The sequence below is a fragment of the Schistocerca serialis genome, chromosome 8 (genome assembly GCF_023864345.2).
Source record: "Schistocerca serialis cubense isolate TAMUIC-IGC-003099 chromosome 8, iqSchSeri2.2, whole genome shotgun sequence".
Taxonomy (NCBI): Eukaryota; Metazoa; Arthropoda; class Insecta; order Orthoptera; family Acrididae; genus Schistocerca; species Schistocerca serialis.
The window spans coordinates 563,485,736-563,503,479 of NC_064645.1; the positions used below are offsets into that span (position 1 = coordinate 563,485,736).

At 41.8% G+C, this 17,744-nt stretch overlaps 1 protein-coding gene across 1 annotated transcript in view; it reads right to left on the reverse strand.

Annotated features, from left to right (window-relative positions):
• The window catches only part of LOC126416048 (BSD domain-containing protein 1-like), an 84,240-nt gene that overhangs the window by 15,688 nt on the left and 50,808 nt on the right, over window positions 1–17,744 (reverse strand). Inside the window, exons 7-8 of the mRNA XM_050083519.1 lie at window positions 17,473–17,608; window positions 4,312–4,686 (exon numbers count right to left, since the gene is read on the reverse strand). Of these exons, the coding sequence (XP_049939476.1) occupies window positions 4,312–4,686; window positions 17,473–17,608 (511 nt within the window). The remainder of the gene's footprint in view (window positions 1–4,311; window positions 4,687–17,472; window positions 17,609–17,744) is intronic.

Consider the following 17,744-nt stretch of genomic DNA (forward strand, 5'->3'; position numbering starts at 1 on the left):
AAAAACTGTAATTTATTTATGGTAAATCATAGCTGATGTTAGCATGGAAGATGAAATGTGAAAGAAATTTTACACTTCATGTATGTTGCAACAAAAGGCTCTGTCTGTTCGAGAAAACTGCCTCACAGTCACAGGTACAAATAATAAATGAGAGGACTGTACAAGGCTTGAGGGAGAAGGGGGAAGGGGGATGGGGGGGAGGAGAAAAGATTTGTTTCACTTTGGGTTCAATAGACACAATTTTTTGTTACTGTGTTGGCATGCTTGGCTCGAAATACATTTTGACTTGGCGACCCTACTGGATGTTTGCTTTTCCAGTCAACTGTCAAAAAGATAGCATTTGTTTTGGCATGCTCACTGATATCTAGTCTGTAGACTTAATGGAACAAATAATTTGCATTCAATTTAATTTACGAAGGCATAAAACTGCACCACCACACCAAAAACGTTCAATGTTACTTTAGTAAATATTGTCTGGACCAAATAATAATTTACAAATGTTTCCAAGAAGTCAGAGAAGATGCTGAAAATAATGAGAGCTTTCAACATCCCAGCACATTAGCAAACAACAAAAACCCCAAAAAATGAAGAACATGATTACTGAGTTGAAAGGTTCTCAAGCATCGTGAAAACTGTGCAATATTCTACAAGGGAGGTGCTCATCATCTTCAGGTGTGACAGTAGGGAGTTGCAGCGGCTCACCAAGCTGTACAGTTGTTTACCAGAAAAGAGCAGGTAGCAAGACACGAGGCTAAGGTGCCAGTGTAGGGAATATACAAATCCAGATCACCCAGCTGCAGAAATGAGCTGCAGCCTTTGCATGCATGACACAGGAAAGCCCAGCTGCAATCTGCAGACCCCACTGTAAACATGTGGGCAAGGTGTTGGGATCTAGGCCAGCTGCCCCAGCTTTCAACCCCTTTGGTGCGATCTCATTGAATTCATTGCTCTGCGACTGATATGTCTCGGTGCCAAATCATTACATAGAGGTTGCTGATGCTGTCCACATTTTGTGTCACTCATGCCAGACAATTATTTTTAGATGTGTTGAGCATACAACTTATGGCAGCAAAATTTGTGCTGAGACTGTTGAATTTTGACCAAAAGCTGTGTCAAATGAATGTCAAGCTGCAGTTACTGAATCAACAAATGCTCAAATGAGAAGTAACTGGTGATGAACGTAATTTCAAAACCAAGACACAATCATCCCCACGTAAGCTTCCTACTGGCCTAAGATTGGAAGAATAAAAGGGGGGGAGGGGCATTTGTAAGTTTGATCCTTTACAAAGGGCAGGCTTACTATGTTCTTTGATTTTAATGGTGTAGAGATTAGTTTTGCCACTATGTCACACAGCGAATAGAGAACACAACATGGAACTTTTATTGCATTTGCATGAAAGTTTCCAAGGAAAATTCTTGGGTTTGTGTGAAACAAATCATGGCAATTGCACCATGATAGTGTTCCAGATTACACTTTAATGTTTGTTCATAATTTTTCTTTTCCTTTCTTCTTACAAAAACAACTTTATAATGCCTCAGCACCAGTATTCAATAAACAAACACATGTGACTTCATCCTATTACTGGAGCCAAAAAGAAGTGTAACAATGTTCCGTAAGTGTTTCAAAGATTGGAAAAGGCATTGGTATAAATACATATAATCTCACAGGGAGTACTCTTAAGGCAACAACATTAATATTGACCAATAAATAATGATTTTTGATGGAAACAAAAATTCTGCAGATATTTTGTTCAAATTTTATGTGCGTGATGACAAGATCAGTTAATTCTCCTTAAACACTAGTTGCAAAGCCTAGAGAAACACTTCAAAGCTTAGGCTTATCACAATTCAGCAAGACATACAAAAAAGGACATTAATATCACCAGCCACTGATAAAACACCTGCTTGTTGGATGTTTGTTGCTAGAGGAACAACCCCAAAGCTTGTAAACTACATGCCACCTGTCTTCACATCAAACCTTTCACTCACAACAAGGATGAGGTGGTGAACAGAAAACATATCAGAATTTAAGAAGCTGAAACACAAAGGAAAAGACAGAGATCACTGAGCATGCCTTTTTTTAGAACACTAAAGTGTCCACTACCATATTTTACAGACTATAAAAGGCACTTTTTTCATCGAAAAATTGCCTTCAAAATTCAGGTGCATCTCATACTCAAAATTAATGTAAAAATGTCCAGTGTTCAATTTAAAATTTCCATCAGTCTTAAAAGTGGTCATATATTCCATGCCACAGGAAGCCTCTTTCTATCTGACAACACTGGATTCAACTGGCAGCAGCAGTGCACCAGTGTGACGCGGGGATTCACAAGTTTGCTAACACTGTTACCCTCCCGAACAGCCAACGCAAACCCAGTACACTGCCTAGCCTATGATGCATCATTGCAGTCTACAGTCCCGGTGAACCTAGATTGTAAGTGATTTGTGTATCGTTAACAGAATAATATTTTTGTTAGTAGCTAGCTTTGAAATGGAAAAAAGTAAAAGGTATTCATAGGATGCAGGCTATAAATCAAAAGTTACAGTATATGCAGAAGAATATGGAAACGGAGCAGCTGAATGGCATTTTGGCCCTCTATGAACAGAAAAAACCATTTGCGACTGGCAGGCTACTGAAGAAGAACCGAAAAAAATGAGGAAGACTAAATGTGCAAATAGAGGACTGAATGCAAAATGGCCAAAACTGGAAGATGACACATTAAAACGGATTCAGGGAGGCCATCAAAATGGCAGTGGAATTAACGCAAAAATTATTCAAATACACACTCTTCAGCTATTGCTACAGATTTATGAAGCATGATGGACTTAGCATGCAAACTAAAACCAAAATATTTCAGAAAATGCCACAAGAGTATGAAGAGGAAATATTGTCTTTCCAATGCCTTATTATTCAACATTGAAAGAAAACTAATGTTGAACTAAGCCAAATAGCGAACATGGATAAAACTCCTGTGACATTGGATGTGCTGAGTAACAGATCTATTGCCACGAAAGGCACTAAAATTGTAACTATAAAAACAAATGGACATGAAAAAATTAACTACACTGTTGTACTTTAATGCTGTGCTGATGGTACTAAACTTAATTCAATGATCATTTTCAAGCACAAAACAATGTCAAAACCTTCAGAAATTTCACCAGCTGGTGGTGTTCATGTACATGGCAAGAGCTGCATGGATGACGCTGGTATGCAATTATAGATGAACAGAATGTGGGAGAGAATTAAAGGTGCGTTACTGAAGAAGAGTTCTATTTCTGTGCAAGATCAGTTTCATGGCCATTTGAATAATTCGGTGAAAGAGAAGCTGGGGCACGGAAATACAGAACTTGCTGTTATTTTGTGAGAATTTCACAACTGCGACCTCTTCATGTCACGATAAATAAACCATTTAAAGTGTATACAAGAGAGGACTGGAAAAAAATGGGTGACGGATGAAACCCAACATGAACTCATGCCTAAAAGGAGGTGTAAAATGACCTACAATCAAACAAGTGTGTCAGTGACAAAATACTCGTGGCCTAGTGTGAGAGAAGACATTATTATTAAATATTTCAAAAGTATGGCAGTGGCAGTGAAAACCATCTCACATATGAAAAGGACGATGATGATGATGATGATGATGATGATGATGATGATGATGATGGTGATGGTGATAACGACGACGACAAAGAAGAAGAAGAAGAAGAAGAAGAAGAAGAAGAAGAAAGTCCACATGACGACTTTCAGGGATTTTAAAGGTCAGTTCAGTTTTATAAACTGAGATTATTTTTTTAAATCTGACTTTGCAATCTAATAATAAAGATGGTAAAAATGTTATTTTTTTGAATAACTGCCAAAAAATCGTGGTACGTCTTATACCCAATAGCGTCTTGCAGCGTGTAAAATAAGGTATAGCATGAATTTAATGTTACAGAAGAAAGGAAGGAAGATTAGGGTTTAACGTCCCATCGACAATGAGGTCATTAGAGACAGAGTACAAGCTCAGATTAGGGAAGGACAGGAAGTGAAACTGGCCACATCCTTTCAAAGGAACCATCCCGGCATTTTCTTTAAGCACTTTCACGAAACCACTGAACACCTAAACCTCATTTGCTGGACTGGAATTTGAACCACTGTCTCCCTGTGCGTCCAGAGTCTTACTGCTGTGCCACCTCACTCAGCATCTAGGGTTCAAGGACCTCCACTACATGGTAAGAGCTTACCTTCAATCATTCCACTGTTTGTATTCAAGTATTTCCTTTACTGCAACAACTGTTAAGATAAATAATAACACTTATCAGTCTACACACCTTTGTCACCAGAGCAAGATGAAGTATGACCACTTGGAGAATATCCAACTACAACCATGTCCTTTTTCTCTCTAGTTTGCAACATTCCAATACAGTCCTTTTCTAATGAATCAATATCATCTGAGTCTTTGTCGCAGAATCCTCTCTTGATGTCATCTGTTGTTTCAACAATGTCAACATCTGCCCCTTTTAAAGATGAGCTTGGAAGTACCAAACTGCCATTTATATCTGAGTAGTGATTGAATTTAAAACTGGAATCTAGCAAGGTCTCCTGATCCTGTTTCAGTCTTTTTTCTTCACACTCTTTTTCATATTCTTGTAATATGCGTATCTGCTCCTCTTCTGAAAGCTCTATGTTGGGTCCAAAGTCTTGTTCTGTAAGAAGTCCAGTGAAAGCATTGTTGTGAAGAACTAATTCAAATTAAATGATGCCATTAATACACTTATTTCAGTCATAATTACAAAAAGTTGATACAGTCTGACAAAAGCATTAATTTACTAGAAATTAACATTAATAATACTAATATTTATTACAAATTCTGATGAGCCTTGGAAAAATTTACATTGATTTATGACTAGAGATTCTACTAAAATGAGCTATAGTTGGCTTCCTGCACGTCGTACTTCATTCATTAGCAAGCAAAGCAGTGAAAATAATATAAATCTACTAGTTCTTACACTACACATTGTGTCTAATTGAGTGTTTGTTAGTTTCACGTTCCATGGATCATTTGCTCGATAAATCATAAGGATGTGGAATGAGTCATTTTACATTCATATCACAAATTTATATGTAAATATGGCTACATGTTGAATGTGTGGCTTCGACAAGTATGAACTACACACCTCCGCCATCGCAAGTTCTTTGACGTTGAACCTAACGGCCCATGCCATCTTGCTTGTTCAGTTCGCTGTATGATTCGTTGTAACAGGATGTCTGTATGAAACATACTGAGTATTACAGAAATGAGTGTGTTTCCTTGGCCTACAACCCAACAGCAATCCCATAGTGATAAACCTGAGCAAGAATTCGCACGCCATTTCCTCGTAGTGCAAGTATTTTTGCATCTACCGCACCAGTTTTGTTTATGCCTTAATTCGTTCTGCTTGGACATGTATCCTGCTGTGCAGCACATGGATATCGAAGCTCCTGCACCTACAACGGGACATTTCATCACTTCACCACCATTTGGATTCTACAAAACATTCCTGCAGTCTCATTGCCTCTACACTTTCACCATTTGACAGTGCAACAAGTGACTGCAGACTCAGGTTTTGCCTCTGCAGTGAGTGTGCAGTGGCACGTGCATTTCAAAAATGATAATGAGGAGAGCAATGTTCCTGCATTTCATCATGCTGATGTGGGTTCTGCATTTCATGCACAAACTATGTATCAGACGCCGGGCAATCGTTACAACAGTGCCGTGTACAACCTCGCCTTTGTTAGGACAGATCACATGTACCGATTGGCTCCTGAAGCACCTGAGTGCTTTGCCACTTCACTGGTTTACAGAGTGGATAATGTCAAGTGTATATCACAAACATTTACAGGCCCGTTTCTGTCCCCAGTGACCATTCGGCCCCTCAGTGCACTTTAAGGGACCTCACCTGATGTGGTTGGTTGGTTGGTTTTGGGAAAGAGACCAGACAGCGTGGTCATCGGTCTCATCGGATTAGGGAAGGATTGGGAAGGAAGTCGGCCGTGCCCTTTCAGAGGAACCATCCCGGCATTTGCCTGGAGTGATTTAGGGAAATCACGGAAAACCTAAATCAGGATGGCCGGACGCGGGATTGAACCGTCGTCCTCCCGAATGCGAGTCCAGTGTTTAACCACTGCGCCACCCCGCTCGGTCTCACCTGATGTGAACAATGTGCTGGGCAGAGGGTTCAATGAACCACCTTCAAGCTGTCTCTCGACCATTCCACTCTTGAACGGCACACAGAAAAAACGAGAACTTAAATTTTTCGGTGCGAGCCCTGGGTCCTCTTATTTTATCGTGATGATCATTTGCCCCTATGTAGGTGGGTGCCAAAAGAATGTTTTCACACTCGGAGGAGAAAACTGGTGATTGAAATTTCATGAGAAGATCCTGTCACAAAGAAAAATGCCTTTGTTTTAATGACTGCCACTCCAATTCATGTATCACGTCTGTGGCACTATCTTTCCTATTTCGCGATAACACAAAATGAGCCGTCCTTCTTGTGAACTATTTCAATATCATCTGTCGGTCCCACCTGATATGGATCCCACAGCGCACAGTAATACTCCAGAATAGGGCAGACAAGTGTGGTGTAAGCAGTCTCTTTAGTAGATGTGTTGCTCCTTCTAAGTGTTCTTACAATGAATCGCAGTCTTTGATTTGCTCTACCCCCAACATTATCTACGTGATTGTTCCAACTTAGGTTATTTGTAATTGTAATCCCTAAGTATTTAGTTGAATTTACATCCTTCAGACATGTGTGACTTACCGCGTAATCGAAATTTAGCAGATTTCTTTTAGTACTCATGTAATTAACGTCACACTTTTCTTTTTCAGGGTCAACTGCCACTTTTCGCACCACACAGATCTCATATTGCAATTTGTTTTGGTCATCTGATGACTTTACAAGACGGTAAATGACAGCAACATCTGCAAATAATCTAAGAGAGCTACTCAGATTGTCTCCTATGTTGTTAATATAGATCAGGAGAAATAGAGGGCCTATAACACTTCCTTGGGGAATGCCGGATATTACTTCTGTTTTACTCGATGATGTTCCGTCTATTACTACGAACTGTGAACTTTCTGACAGGAAATCACGAATTCAGCCGCACAACTGGGGCAATATTCCATAGGCACTCAGTTTAGTTAGAAGATGCTTGTGAGGAATGGTGTTGTCTTCCATCCCCCCAACTACCACAAGTAAACTTGCAGGGATTTTGACTGCAGCCGTTCACCCACTCGCTTTTCACGTGGTGCTGGCCATGCCTTCCGCATCGGACTTCCGGGCCACGAACATTGCATCGGACAGTTCTACAGCATCATTTACTAGTGGTTCGGTACCATTCTCATCCGCTCCGACAGACTGTTCGCTCGCAACCTATGCAGTGCCATCTGCATTGACTGTGCCGGTCCAGCATCCACATGATACAAGGGACTCAGATACAGAACTAGCTCCGCCTTTGTCATCACCACCAGGCTGCTTACCGACCCTGTCCCCGCTATCCGAGGACAACCCAGCAATGTGGTTTACACTGGTGGAGAACTTGTTCAAACTGTACCACATCAACAACAATTCAGAATTCCTGTGCCTCATGACTCAACTGCACGGGCACACAGACCTGATCTGCGACCTATTTCTGATGCCGCCGCTAACTTCGAAACACGATTTTTCAAAACAGACTATCATTGAGCACCTCTAGTGTTTCCCACAAGAGGTCATTCTTTGAATACTGTACGAGAAACATCTCGGCGAGCACACCCCATCTCAGCTTTGGCACCAGTTACAGCTCCTGGTCAGGGACCAGATGATGCCAGACGAAACCCTGTGGTCGGCGTGGTTATCAAAACTGCCTGCAGATCTCCAGGTTCATCTCCTCCCCCACTCCCTGGAATCCATCGGTTCACATCTGCAGATGGCTGGCCAGGTCTATTTGCTCCCCCACCAGTGCCACCAGCAGGAGCTCGCACAACAGGTTGGCACTCCTGCACCAGTAGCTCGCCTGGCTGCAGGCACGGGCAGGCTGAGCTCTGACCCCCAGAGTACTGCGCCACCTGGCACTCAGCAGGCGCACTCTTTGCCCACTGAGGCACTGCATATCGCACCTGTGCCGACCACCCCAGTGTACGAACCCAAACACATATAGAGGTTGAACGGCCGTCTCCTCTCCCAAAGTATCCTCACTGTCGGTCCGTATTCAGTGATGACGCAAAAAAATGAGTTCCACATCACGATAGTAAAGGACACTCTCTCATCAAACAGGGTCAAGATCAACACTGAGAAACTGCAATTGCGTCAACAATATGTCCAATTCTTGTTGTACACCGTCTCGGCCACCTGTATACATCCCCCTGAATCGAAGGTGCAATCAATCTTATCCATGTCACTCCATACCGCATACATAGAGCTCTGTTGGTTCCTAGGAATGATAAACTACTACTGTTGTCATTTGCCTGCAGCAGCTAACACCCTGGTTGCCCTCACTAGCACCCTCACCAGCAACCAAACTTCAGGGACGCGCCCCATTCTGTGGACGGAACCAATGCGCATAGCCTTCCAGGCCCTGAAAGACTCTCTCGCACTCATCCAATCTCGGATGTTGAACTCTCATCACCATGGATGCCAGTGACTCTGCGGTAGGTGCGGTCCTAAAACACCACCACAATGATGTGGTTACGCCGCTTCAGTTCTTTTTGAAGAAACTTTCACTCCGCCCAACAAAAATACTCAGCCTTTGACCGCAAACTTTTAGCAGATTATGAGGCAGTGAAACACTACTGCTCTGATGTCGAGGGCCGACCTTTCCTCATCCTCACCGACCATAAACCAATAGCAGATGCCATATGCAACTCTCCTCTCAACCCCCCCCCCCCCCCCCAATGCTTTCAGTATTTCGATTTCATCTCTCAGTTCTCTACCGACATCCGCCATATCAAAGTTGCCGAAAAAATCGTTGCAGATTTCCTTTCGCGCATTACTACCATCTCAACAGTCGTCCACCTTTCCGAGCTTGTCCCCCTACAGAACCAGGCTGACGATACACGGCAACTTGTCAACAGCACCTCCACTTCACTGTCTTTCACTACATCAAAATTCACCGGTGTTGGAAAGGAAGTCTGATGTGACTTCTCCACCGGCACCCCCCCTCCCCTCGCCACCATTCAGTGTTTGACAGACTACATTCTTTAGCAAAACCCAGAATTAATACATTGACACACCTCATATCCGAACGATTCATGTCATGAGACACAACGTATGATTGTCAGACCTGGACCCGGAACTGCTTCACCTGCCAGCACAACAATGTCACCAGGCACACTGTTCCACCTGTCTGCTAACTTGACAGTCCATCTGGCTGCTTTCTCCACATACACCTAGACCTCATTGGTCCCCTTCCCCCCCCTCAAAGGGCTTCTGTTATGTTCTTTCTTGCATCGATCGTTTATCTCAGTGGGTAGAGGCCGTACCTCTCACCAACATAACAGCCGAAACCGTGACTAAGGCTTTTGTTTCTTCCTGGATTTCCTGCTTCGGCTGCCCCACTACAGTCACCACCAACCAATGCCGGCAGTCTGAATCAGCACTCCTTGACCAACTCTGCCAGCTGTGGGGTATCAACAAATGTCACACGACTGCCTACTACCCCCAACCATACAGACTGGTAAAATGATGGCATCGCACTTTCAAGACAGCACTGCAGTTTCATGGCTGTCTTTGGACCGAGCCCCTCCCGTGGGTACTCCTCGGCCTATGGTCACCATACAAACCAGATATCAAGAGCACCACGTATGAGTTCGTCTGTGGTGAAAACACTGGCCTCTTCCCTGGGGAGCTGTTACAGCCTACCTCCCCCAACAAACCCACCCTCCTTCCCGACATCATAAGCTGGATCCGAATTCATTTTGCAAACATTTCCATGTCCCCCTGTCCAGCCATATCCCCCCACTCCCCCGACTCCTATGTGCCCTCTGATCTACCTTCATGCAAGTTTGTTTTTCTCCGGAACAGCACTGTCCGGGCCCCACTTGCCCTACCATATTCAGGCCCATATGAGGTCATAAACCGTACCACTAACACGATGGACATCCGGGCTAATGATTTGCCGCTCACTGTTTCTCTCCACTGCGTGAAACTGGGACACCTCAAACCAGCAACTTTCACACCTGACGACATTATGCAGCCTCTCAGCACTGAGGACCACTGCAGCCCTCACCTGAACATGCGTCTGCGACACCAAAACTGTTCCTTGGGTTCTCGCCCTCTCTACGTCCTCCCCCCTACTGTCTCTAGTGGTTCTACAAACTTATGTACCGCCCAAACGTGTGGAGGATGTCAATATCCTCATTAATGACAACCACATCTTCATCCTGCTGCAAGACAACTTGTCCCACCCAACCAGGGCCCAGTTCGTCAGTCAATTAACCACTCCAGCGTTGGGTTGACTACATGCTTCTCTGAGCTACGTAACCCCCTGAGGGAGGGTTACAGTTCGAATGCTGCCAGCCGATCACATAGGGGACACAATCACTCCTGACACTGCTCCATCTTCACAGGCGGGCCAATGCCTCGTCTGCCCACATCACCTACAAAAGTTCCACATCGATCTCCCAGCGTGGTCCCTGCTGCAACAACCTCCGGAGATGGGCATCCCCATCAAATCACTACCATCTCCCTCATCACCTACACCGCTGTACACGCCCCCATTCCACTGCACTCAAACCGTACTCCGCACTGTGGAGCAGGGGGGCTGGGGCGCAGGGGAGGTCTGTGTGGCATTGACAAGTACAAACTACATAGCTCCGACACCGCAAGTTCTTTGACTCTGAACCTAACGGCCCATGCCATCTTGATTGTTCAGTTCGCTACATGATTTGTTGTAATGTGGACGTCTGTATGAAATATACTGAGTATTACAGAAATGAGAGTGTTTCCTTGGGCTACAACCCAACAGAAATCCCACCAATGTTTATAATATTTACAGTATTCCTTGTCCTTTTTAAATTTTGTCATGAATGTCCTGTCATAAGAAAGCCATTTAAATGTAGAACCTATTTTGAAGGGGCAAAACTTAGGTAGAAACAATAAAATCCCCATTAAACAGGATAATTCACCTTTCTAAGCTGATGGAGCAACATTACTGAATCAATATAGGCATTGCCATTCACCAGTTTCAACAGGTTTTCTTTTAATTTGATGGATGGTGGTCTGGCATGTGTTATCAATAAATAATAATGACAAATAAGATGCTTTTTAGCCTTATATAAATGTATATTTACAACAGAAGTGGCGCAACAATTTTTTAAAAATACATGTGCTATTTAATAGGAGGTCATCTACATTTTAAGCGACTGCCATCCACTGGAAGTATCTGCAGAAATGGAAGAAACTGACTGTAGAGGTGAATAATAGATGTACTTTACTACAAAACTATAAGGAAAACGTAAAAATATTATTTTTTAATCACCATATTAGTTTTTAATTACCCAGAAAATGTAACGTAAGTAATGGTATTTCAACATCCCAAAAATTGTCAGGGAAAGTTGAAATGATCTTGCAATAAGTTACTATTGTTATACTTTTATTCGATTAAAAAAAAATCAGTACAGAAGAAAATGTCTTACCAAGTAAATATACCTATGCTTTATTTTTAAATGATGAAATGATAACCTATAATATCTGGCAATGAGTTAATGATTTTAATACTATTACATTGAATACTTTCTTGAATCACAGTTAAAAACTACCTTCCCTACCCTCTGGCTCCTAACCTTGTAACCGACCCCGGTGTAAAACCTGTCCCATGCACCCTCCCACCACCACCTACTCCAGTCCTGTAACCCGGAAGGTGTACACGATCAAAGGCAGAGCCATGTGTGAAAGCACCCACGTGATTTACCAACTGACCTGCCTACACTGTGAAGCTTTCTATGTGGGAATGACCAGCAGCAAACTGTCCATTCGCATGAATGGACACAGGCAGACAGTGTTTGTTGGTAATGAGGATCACCCTGTGGCTAAACATGCCTTGGTGCACGGCCAGCACATCTTGGCACAGTGTTACACCATCCGGGTTATATGGATACTTCCCACTAACACCAACCTGTCAGAACTCCGGAGATGGGAACTTGCCCTTCAGTATATCCTCTCTTCTCGTTATCCGCCAGGCCTCAACCTCCGCTAATTTCAAGTTGTCGCCGCTCATACCTCACCTGTCTTTCAACAACATCTCTGCCTCTTTACTTCCGCCTCGACTGACATCTCTGTCCAAACTCTTTGCCTTTACAAATGCCTGCTTGTGTCTGTGTATGTGCGGATGGATATGTGTGTGTGTGTGTGTGCGCGCGCGCGCGAGAGTGTTTTCCCCCGTAAGGTAAGTCTTTCCACTCCCGGGATTGGTATGACTCCTTACCCTCTCCCTTAAAACCCACATCCTTTCGTCTTTCCCTCTCCTTCCCTCTTTCCTGATGAAGCAACCGTGGGTTGCGAAAGCTTGAATTCTGTGTGTGTGTTTGTTTGTGTTTGTTTGCGTGTCTATCAACATACCAACGCTTTCGTTTGGTAAGTTACATCACCTTTGTTTTTAGACATATTTTTCCCACGTGGAATGTTTCCCTCTATTATATATATTACTTTGCTTAATAGTGCACAGTACTATTTACGATGATTTAACTGGTCAGGGGTACATGAATATATTGTTTTGGTGGAATATAAAAGGTGTCTCAAATCTTTATAGTTAAATTTACACACGTGATACAGGGTCCTAAATGGTGCAGTTTGAGACAGGAAACTAATGGTCAAATATGAATAAATATTTTTTAATTTACTCTTTTTTTTTTTTACTACCAGTTTTGGTATGTGTGTTCCAATGGGCATAAAACTCTCAACTTTCATAGTTGCCTGTTGTACAAGGAGACAGACAACTAGGATCCTATCAACCACTTCATCTTCTATTCCTATTGGGGTTATGCCAGCATCCTAATGTAATCTCATGGTAAAAACAATTTGTTGGTCAAGTTTTCATTAATATTAATGTCAAATTGGGATATGGTACCATCATGTCAAAACTGCATCCTCTTGCAAATCTCAACAATTTTAACAGCACACTGTGGATGAGCACCAGGGAATTTACACAATGAACAAGTGGCAGCTAATAAGGTCCTATCAGCTGAGGTTTTAACACAACAGCCTGCAAGTTGACAAAATCAGTGGGGTTGATCTGAGACAAGTGTGCCCTAGGGATTCTCAAAACTTCAAGCAGGGCCATTGTAGTAGGTGAGAACACCATCATGAGGTCTCATCTGTGAACAATACAAACTGCAGGAAGTCTGGCACTACAGTAATGCACTGGATTATTGAGTGACAGAGCTGAGACTGTATTCAATATCATTTGGCTCCATCGCTTGTAAATGTTATTTTTGGTAAGGGTGTAGTTACTGGTTCCTTACAGTTCTCTTTTTTGTTTCAAGATATCTTCATCAACGTGACCCCCCCCCCCCTTTTTTTGCAGATCCCTTTCATTTTGTTGTTAGACAAATTATAACTGGAACCTTTATCATTAAAGATATGTCCCCCTTCTACATACTGGAGGCCTGACTTGAAACCCTGAATCATATCCCCATTTCTTCACAAGTTTAATTCTCGCCCATCACGATCAGAAGGACCATCCACAGTTTTACCCCATTATTTGCTTTCCCTTGGTTTCTAACAATATTGTCAATTACTGTGCTAGAACTTCGAGTTAGGAAAACTGACTGTAGTCATAAGACTGTATGTAACAGTCAAATTTTCTAGGTCTTGTCACTAGCGTGTTTTAGGCAACTTACATCAGATTCCTTGAGAAACATGGAGTTTCTTTCACAGGATGAACAAGAACTCCACTGACAAACTTTATGATGTTGTTTAGGAATTCGACCAGAGTATTTCTGTATAAGAGACCTACGGTCTCTGGCAGCTCAATAAAGAGTAAAAATGTAATTGGGATATATTCAGTTTGTACCTAGAGTCATCATTGTTTCTGTGAAAATACCCTTCACAACAGTGAAGAAGTCTATGATAAGCAATAACTAAAATTTACGATGCATACAACAGTAACGCAAGAGCTTCCAGACTCAAAAGTACTGTGAAGTGGTTGCCACAGGTGCAAGAACAGCTCAGCACGGCGATGTTATGCTGATGTTCTATCGCATTCAGTGAAGCCACACATGATGTGAATATTGGCCAACTCTTCATCAGCAAATCTAACCATAGTACTGATATGTATCACTGTTAATGCACAACTGCTGGACAACAAAACCCTACAAAGAACTGATCAGTACTGAATGCATGAACGGAATCTTAAGGGTTCAAATGGCTCTGAGCACTATGGGACTTAACTTCTGAGGTCATCAGTCCCCTAGAACTTAGAACTACTTAAACCTAACTAACCTAAGGACATCACACACATTCATGCCTGAGGCAGGATTCTAACCTGTGACAGTAGCGGTCACGCGGTTCCAGACTGTAGCGCCTAGAACCACTCGGCCACACCGGCCAGCTGGAAACTTATGGGCATTGAGGTAAGAAGGGCATTATTCATATCAACAGCAGGTACTATGAGTGAATAGAAACAAGACACACTGCCAGTACGGTTGACACCTTAAGTACTACCCACTATTTTCAGTGCAAAACAGATAAAAAGCTAATTCGGGCAAGAAACAAAATAAAATTCAGTAACTCCCTTATACCAAAATACTCAGAAGGTATCCCTGAAAAACTTCTGAAAGTTCGTCAATATAACTTAATTGGACAGGTAAAAAATCTACTCACCAAGTCACAACAGGAGAAAACACTTACAAAAGATATTGGAATGGGCAAGCATTTGGAGACAGTGGCTCCTTCTTATTGCAGAAGGGTTGAAGGGAAAGGAAGATGGATGAAGGAAAAAACCTCATGTATGGGTTCACTGAATGCGACAGAAGAGCGGCAAGACAACACTATGCTGAGCTGTTCTCGCACTGGTGGCAAGTAAATGGGGAGAGTTATGGAAATGTCCCTCCATCCAGTACGTCTCTGCTGACCAGGTTTCTGGGTAACTTTGCCATGATTCTCCCCATTTCCTGAACCCCGCCAGTCCTTTTTCTTCATCCCTTTCCTTTCCCTTCAGCCCTTCTGCCAAAAGACAGACGAAATTGGCTCCAAAATCTTGCACATTTTGACATCTTTTATATACGTTTTGTCCTGCTCCCACAAGGTGAGAATTTTTTTTATCTATCCCATAAAATTATATTCTGAAAGTCTGTCAGTAGAGTTCTTGTTCACCCTATATTTCTACCTCCTTAGAGTCATCAGGCGCATTTAGTATGGTGTTTTGGCAGATATTTTCAATTTCATTTTTGCAATGTGCAGCTGGAGTCAGACCATACAAATACTGCTCATTATGTTTTTCATGGGATGCTCAGTGTTGATAGAAAGCATCAATTTATTTTCCGTTACAATCAAAATTATTTTTGAAGCATAATTTTATGTGCCCATTCACCCTTATCAAAAGGTACTAACTGGTACAGTAAAATGTGAAGAATAGCCAGTCCTCCAGCAGGAAGTGAGCAGCACTGCTTTACCGTGGTAGCAGTCAGTGCGGGCCAGGTTGGTGCTGACACTGAAGGAGTATTCTGGTTACTCCTTGTGTTTTACTGTCCCTCTTTATATGTCTAGACAAAACAAGTATCACACACTAGAATTATTTGGGGACTGCTCTGTCAAATGCAATGTGAAATTCAAATTTAAAAATAATTTTGTTTGTAATGGGAAACAGACAGACACTTTCTGTCAATACTGGACAAAGCATGAGGGATGTGATGAGCAGTATTTGTTTGGGCTGACTCCTGCGCATATTGTCAAAACGAAACTGAAAATATCTGCCAAAACACTGGGGTAAATGTGCCTGATGACTCTCAGGAGGTGCACCCTCTAAATAAGGGTTGAACCAGAACTCCAACACAATTTGAGTCTTTTTGAGGGATACTTTCTTAGTTTTTGCTACAATGGCTCAGTGCTCTCTGATGGGCTGTTACATGTAATAATGTAATTATGATTTATCTTGTAGTTATGATTTACCCCAATTACCTTTGTTTCTATAAAATACCTTGACAACAGTTAATAAATCTGTAATATGGGATCACTAAATCTTACAACACAGAACACCTCTTCATAGATGCAACAGTGCTGTGACATGGTTGGTGTTGCTGTGGAAACAGCCCAGTGTCATTGTGCTGCTCTTTCACTGTATTCACTGACACCACAAATAGTGTGCATATTGGCCAGCTTTTTGTCAGTGAGCCTATCTGTGCTGTATTTCTTAACAAACATATTACTTACCTTCACCTTTCATAAGTTTTCTTCAGTATGATGTCATTATGTTGTAATCACTTGTTACATTTTGCCACGGTCAAAGCATATATAATGCTAAGTAGATCACAGTAAATGGACACTATAGAGAAATTAGCCCACAAGTTTGTATAATTTACTGCACAGGTTTCTATATTCTTGTGGAATTTTGCATTTTTGGTTTTCCAAAACAGTTACCTAGTTTTGTCTAGAAAAACTGCTGAAAACATGTGAAACACATTTTTATTCTGTGATTTCACTGACCAATTGTCTAATGTAGCTCATCTATACAAGTGTATCCATAGTGTGTGGTTCATATTGAGTGAGTCACTTGTACACTTCCTGGCACCATTAATATTACAAAAATTAAAATAAGTTTTTTTTTCACATCAGTTGAGAAGCAGTTTATTCACTGAGTAACATAGCCTACTAAATGCATTTACTTCAATACGCACCCTCAGTGCGACCACACAGGTAAGAAGAAAGATGATGATGTAACAAGAGTATATTTCAAGGGCTTTATTTAGTATCATTCTAAAGATGCATCTTCTAAAATACCATAAACCAGACAAGGGTTTAAAAAATCCAGACTTTTACTAAAAATCTTTCCTGAGCCTCTACTTTACTTGATTTTATCTGTACATGAAGTAATTACTCTGCACTTTCATAGGGCAGCAATTCACTATTAAAGCAATTGGGAAGGAAAGGAAAGGAAAACAACTGAGACCACATTGTACAGTGCCTATCTCACTGAACAGCCTGTCTGAGTAGTATATGTCCTTTAGTTATCTTCAACCAGTCAAATTTCCAAGTCACTACGAAGTTTGCCTACTTAATTTAGGGCACCTTACAGTTACCTTCAACCACTCCTGTTCTCCTTACGGGTCCATTTCTTACAGAAGGTTATCTGATGTCACATGTTGTCTATGTTATTTACTATGTAAATGATGATATAGTGCTCAAAATTTTATTTACTTTGATGAGATATTCTGTTGTGTGTAAGAAATTTGTGCTATTAATTTTATTTGAAGCACAGGCTCTAGTTACTAGTAAATACATGTGAAAATAAGCATGAACACAAAAGCGGGTTTCACATACCTTTCTCCCACTGGAACTGTTCTGCTGCTTTTCTTTCTCTCTCAGCTCTTCTTTCAAGTGCCTCTCTTCTTGCTTCCTCATCTTCCAGCAACGCTTTCCGGAATAGGTACCTTTGCCAGAATAATATGTGGGACACCTACGATATAGACATTACTTTTATCAGAGGCTGCAGAGTGACATTTTCTATAAGAAACAAATTAATGTAAGAAGAACTGAGAGAATTTAACAAAACTGAATGATTTGCTACAAAAAAATGACAGCACTTACTTAAC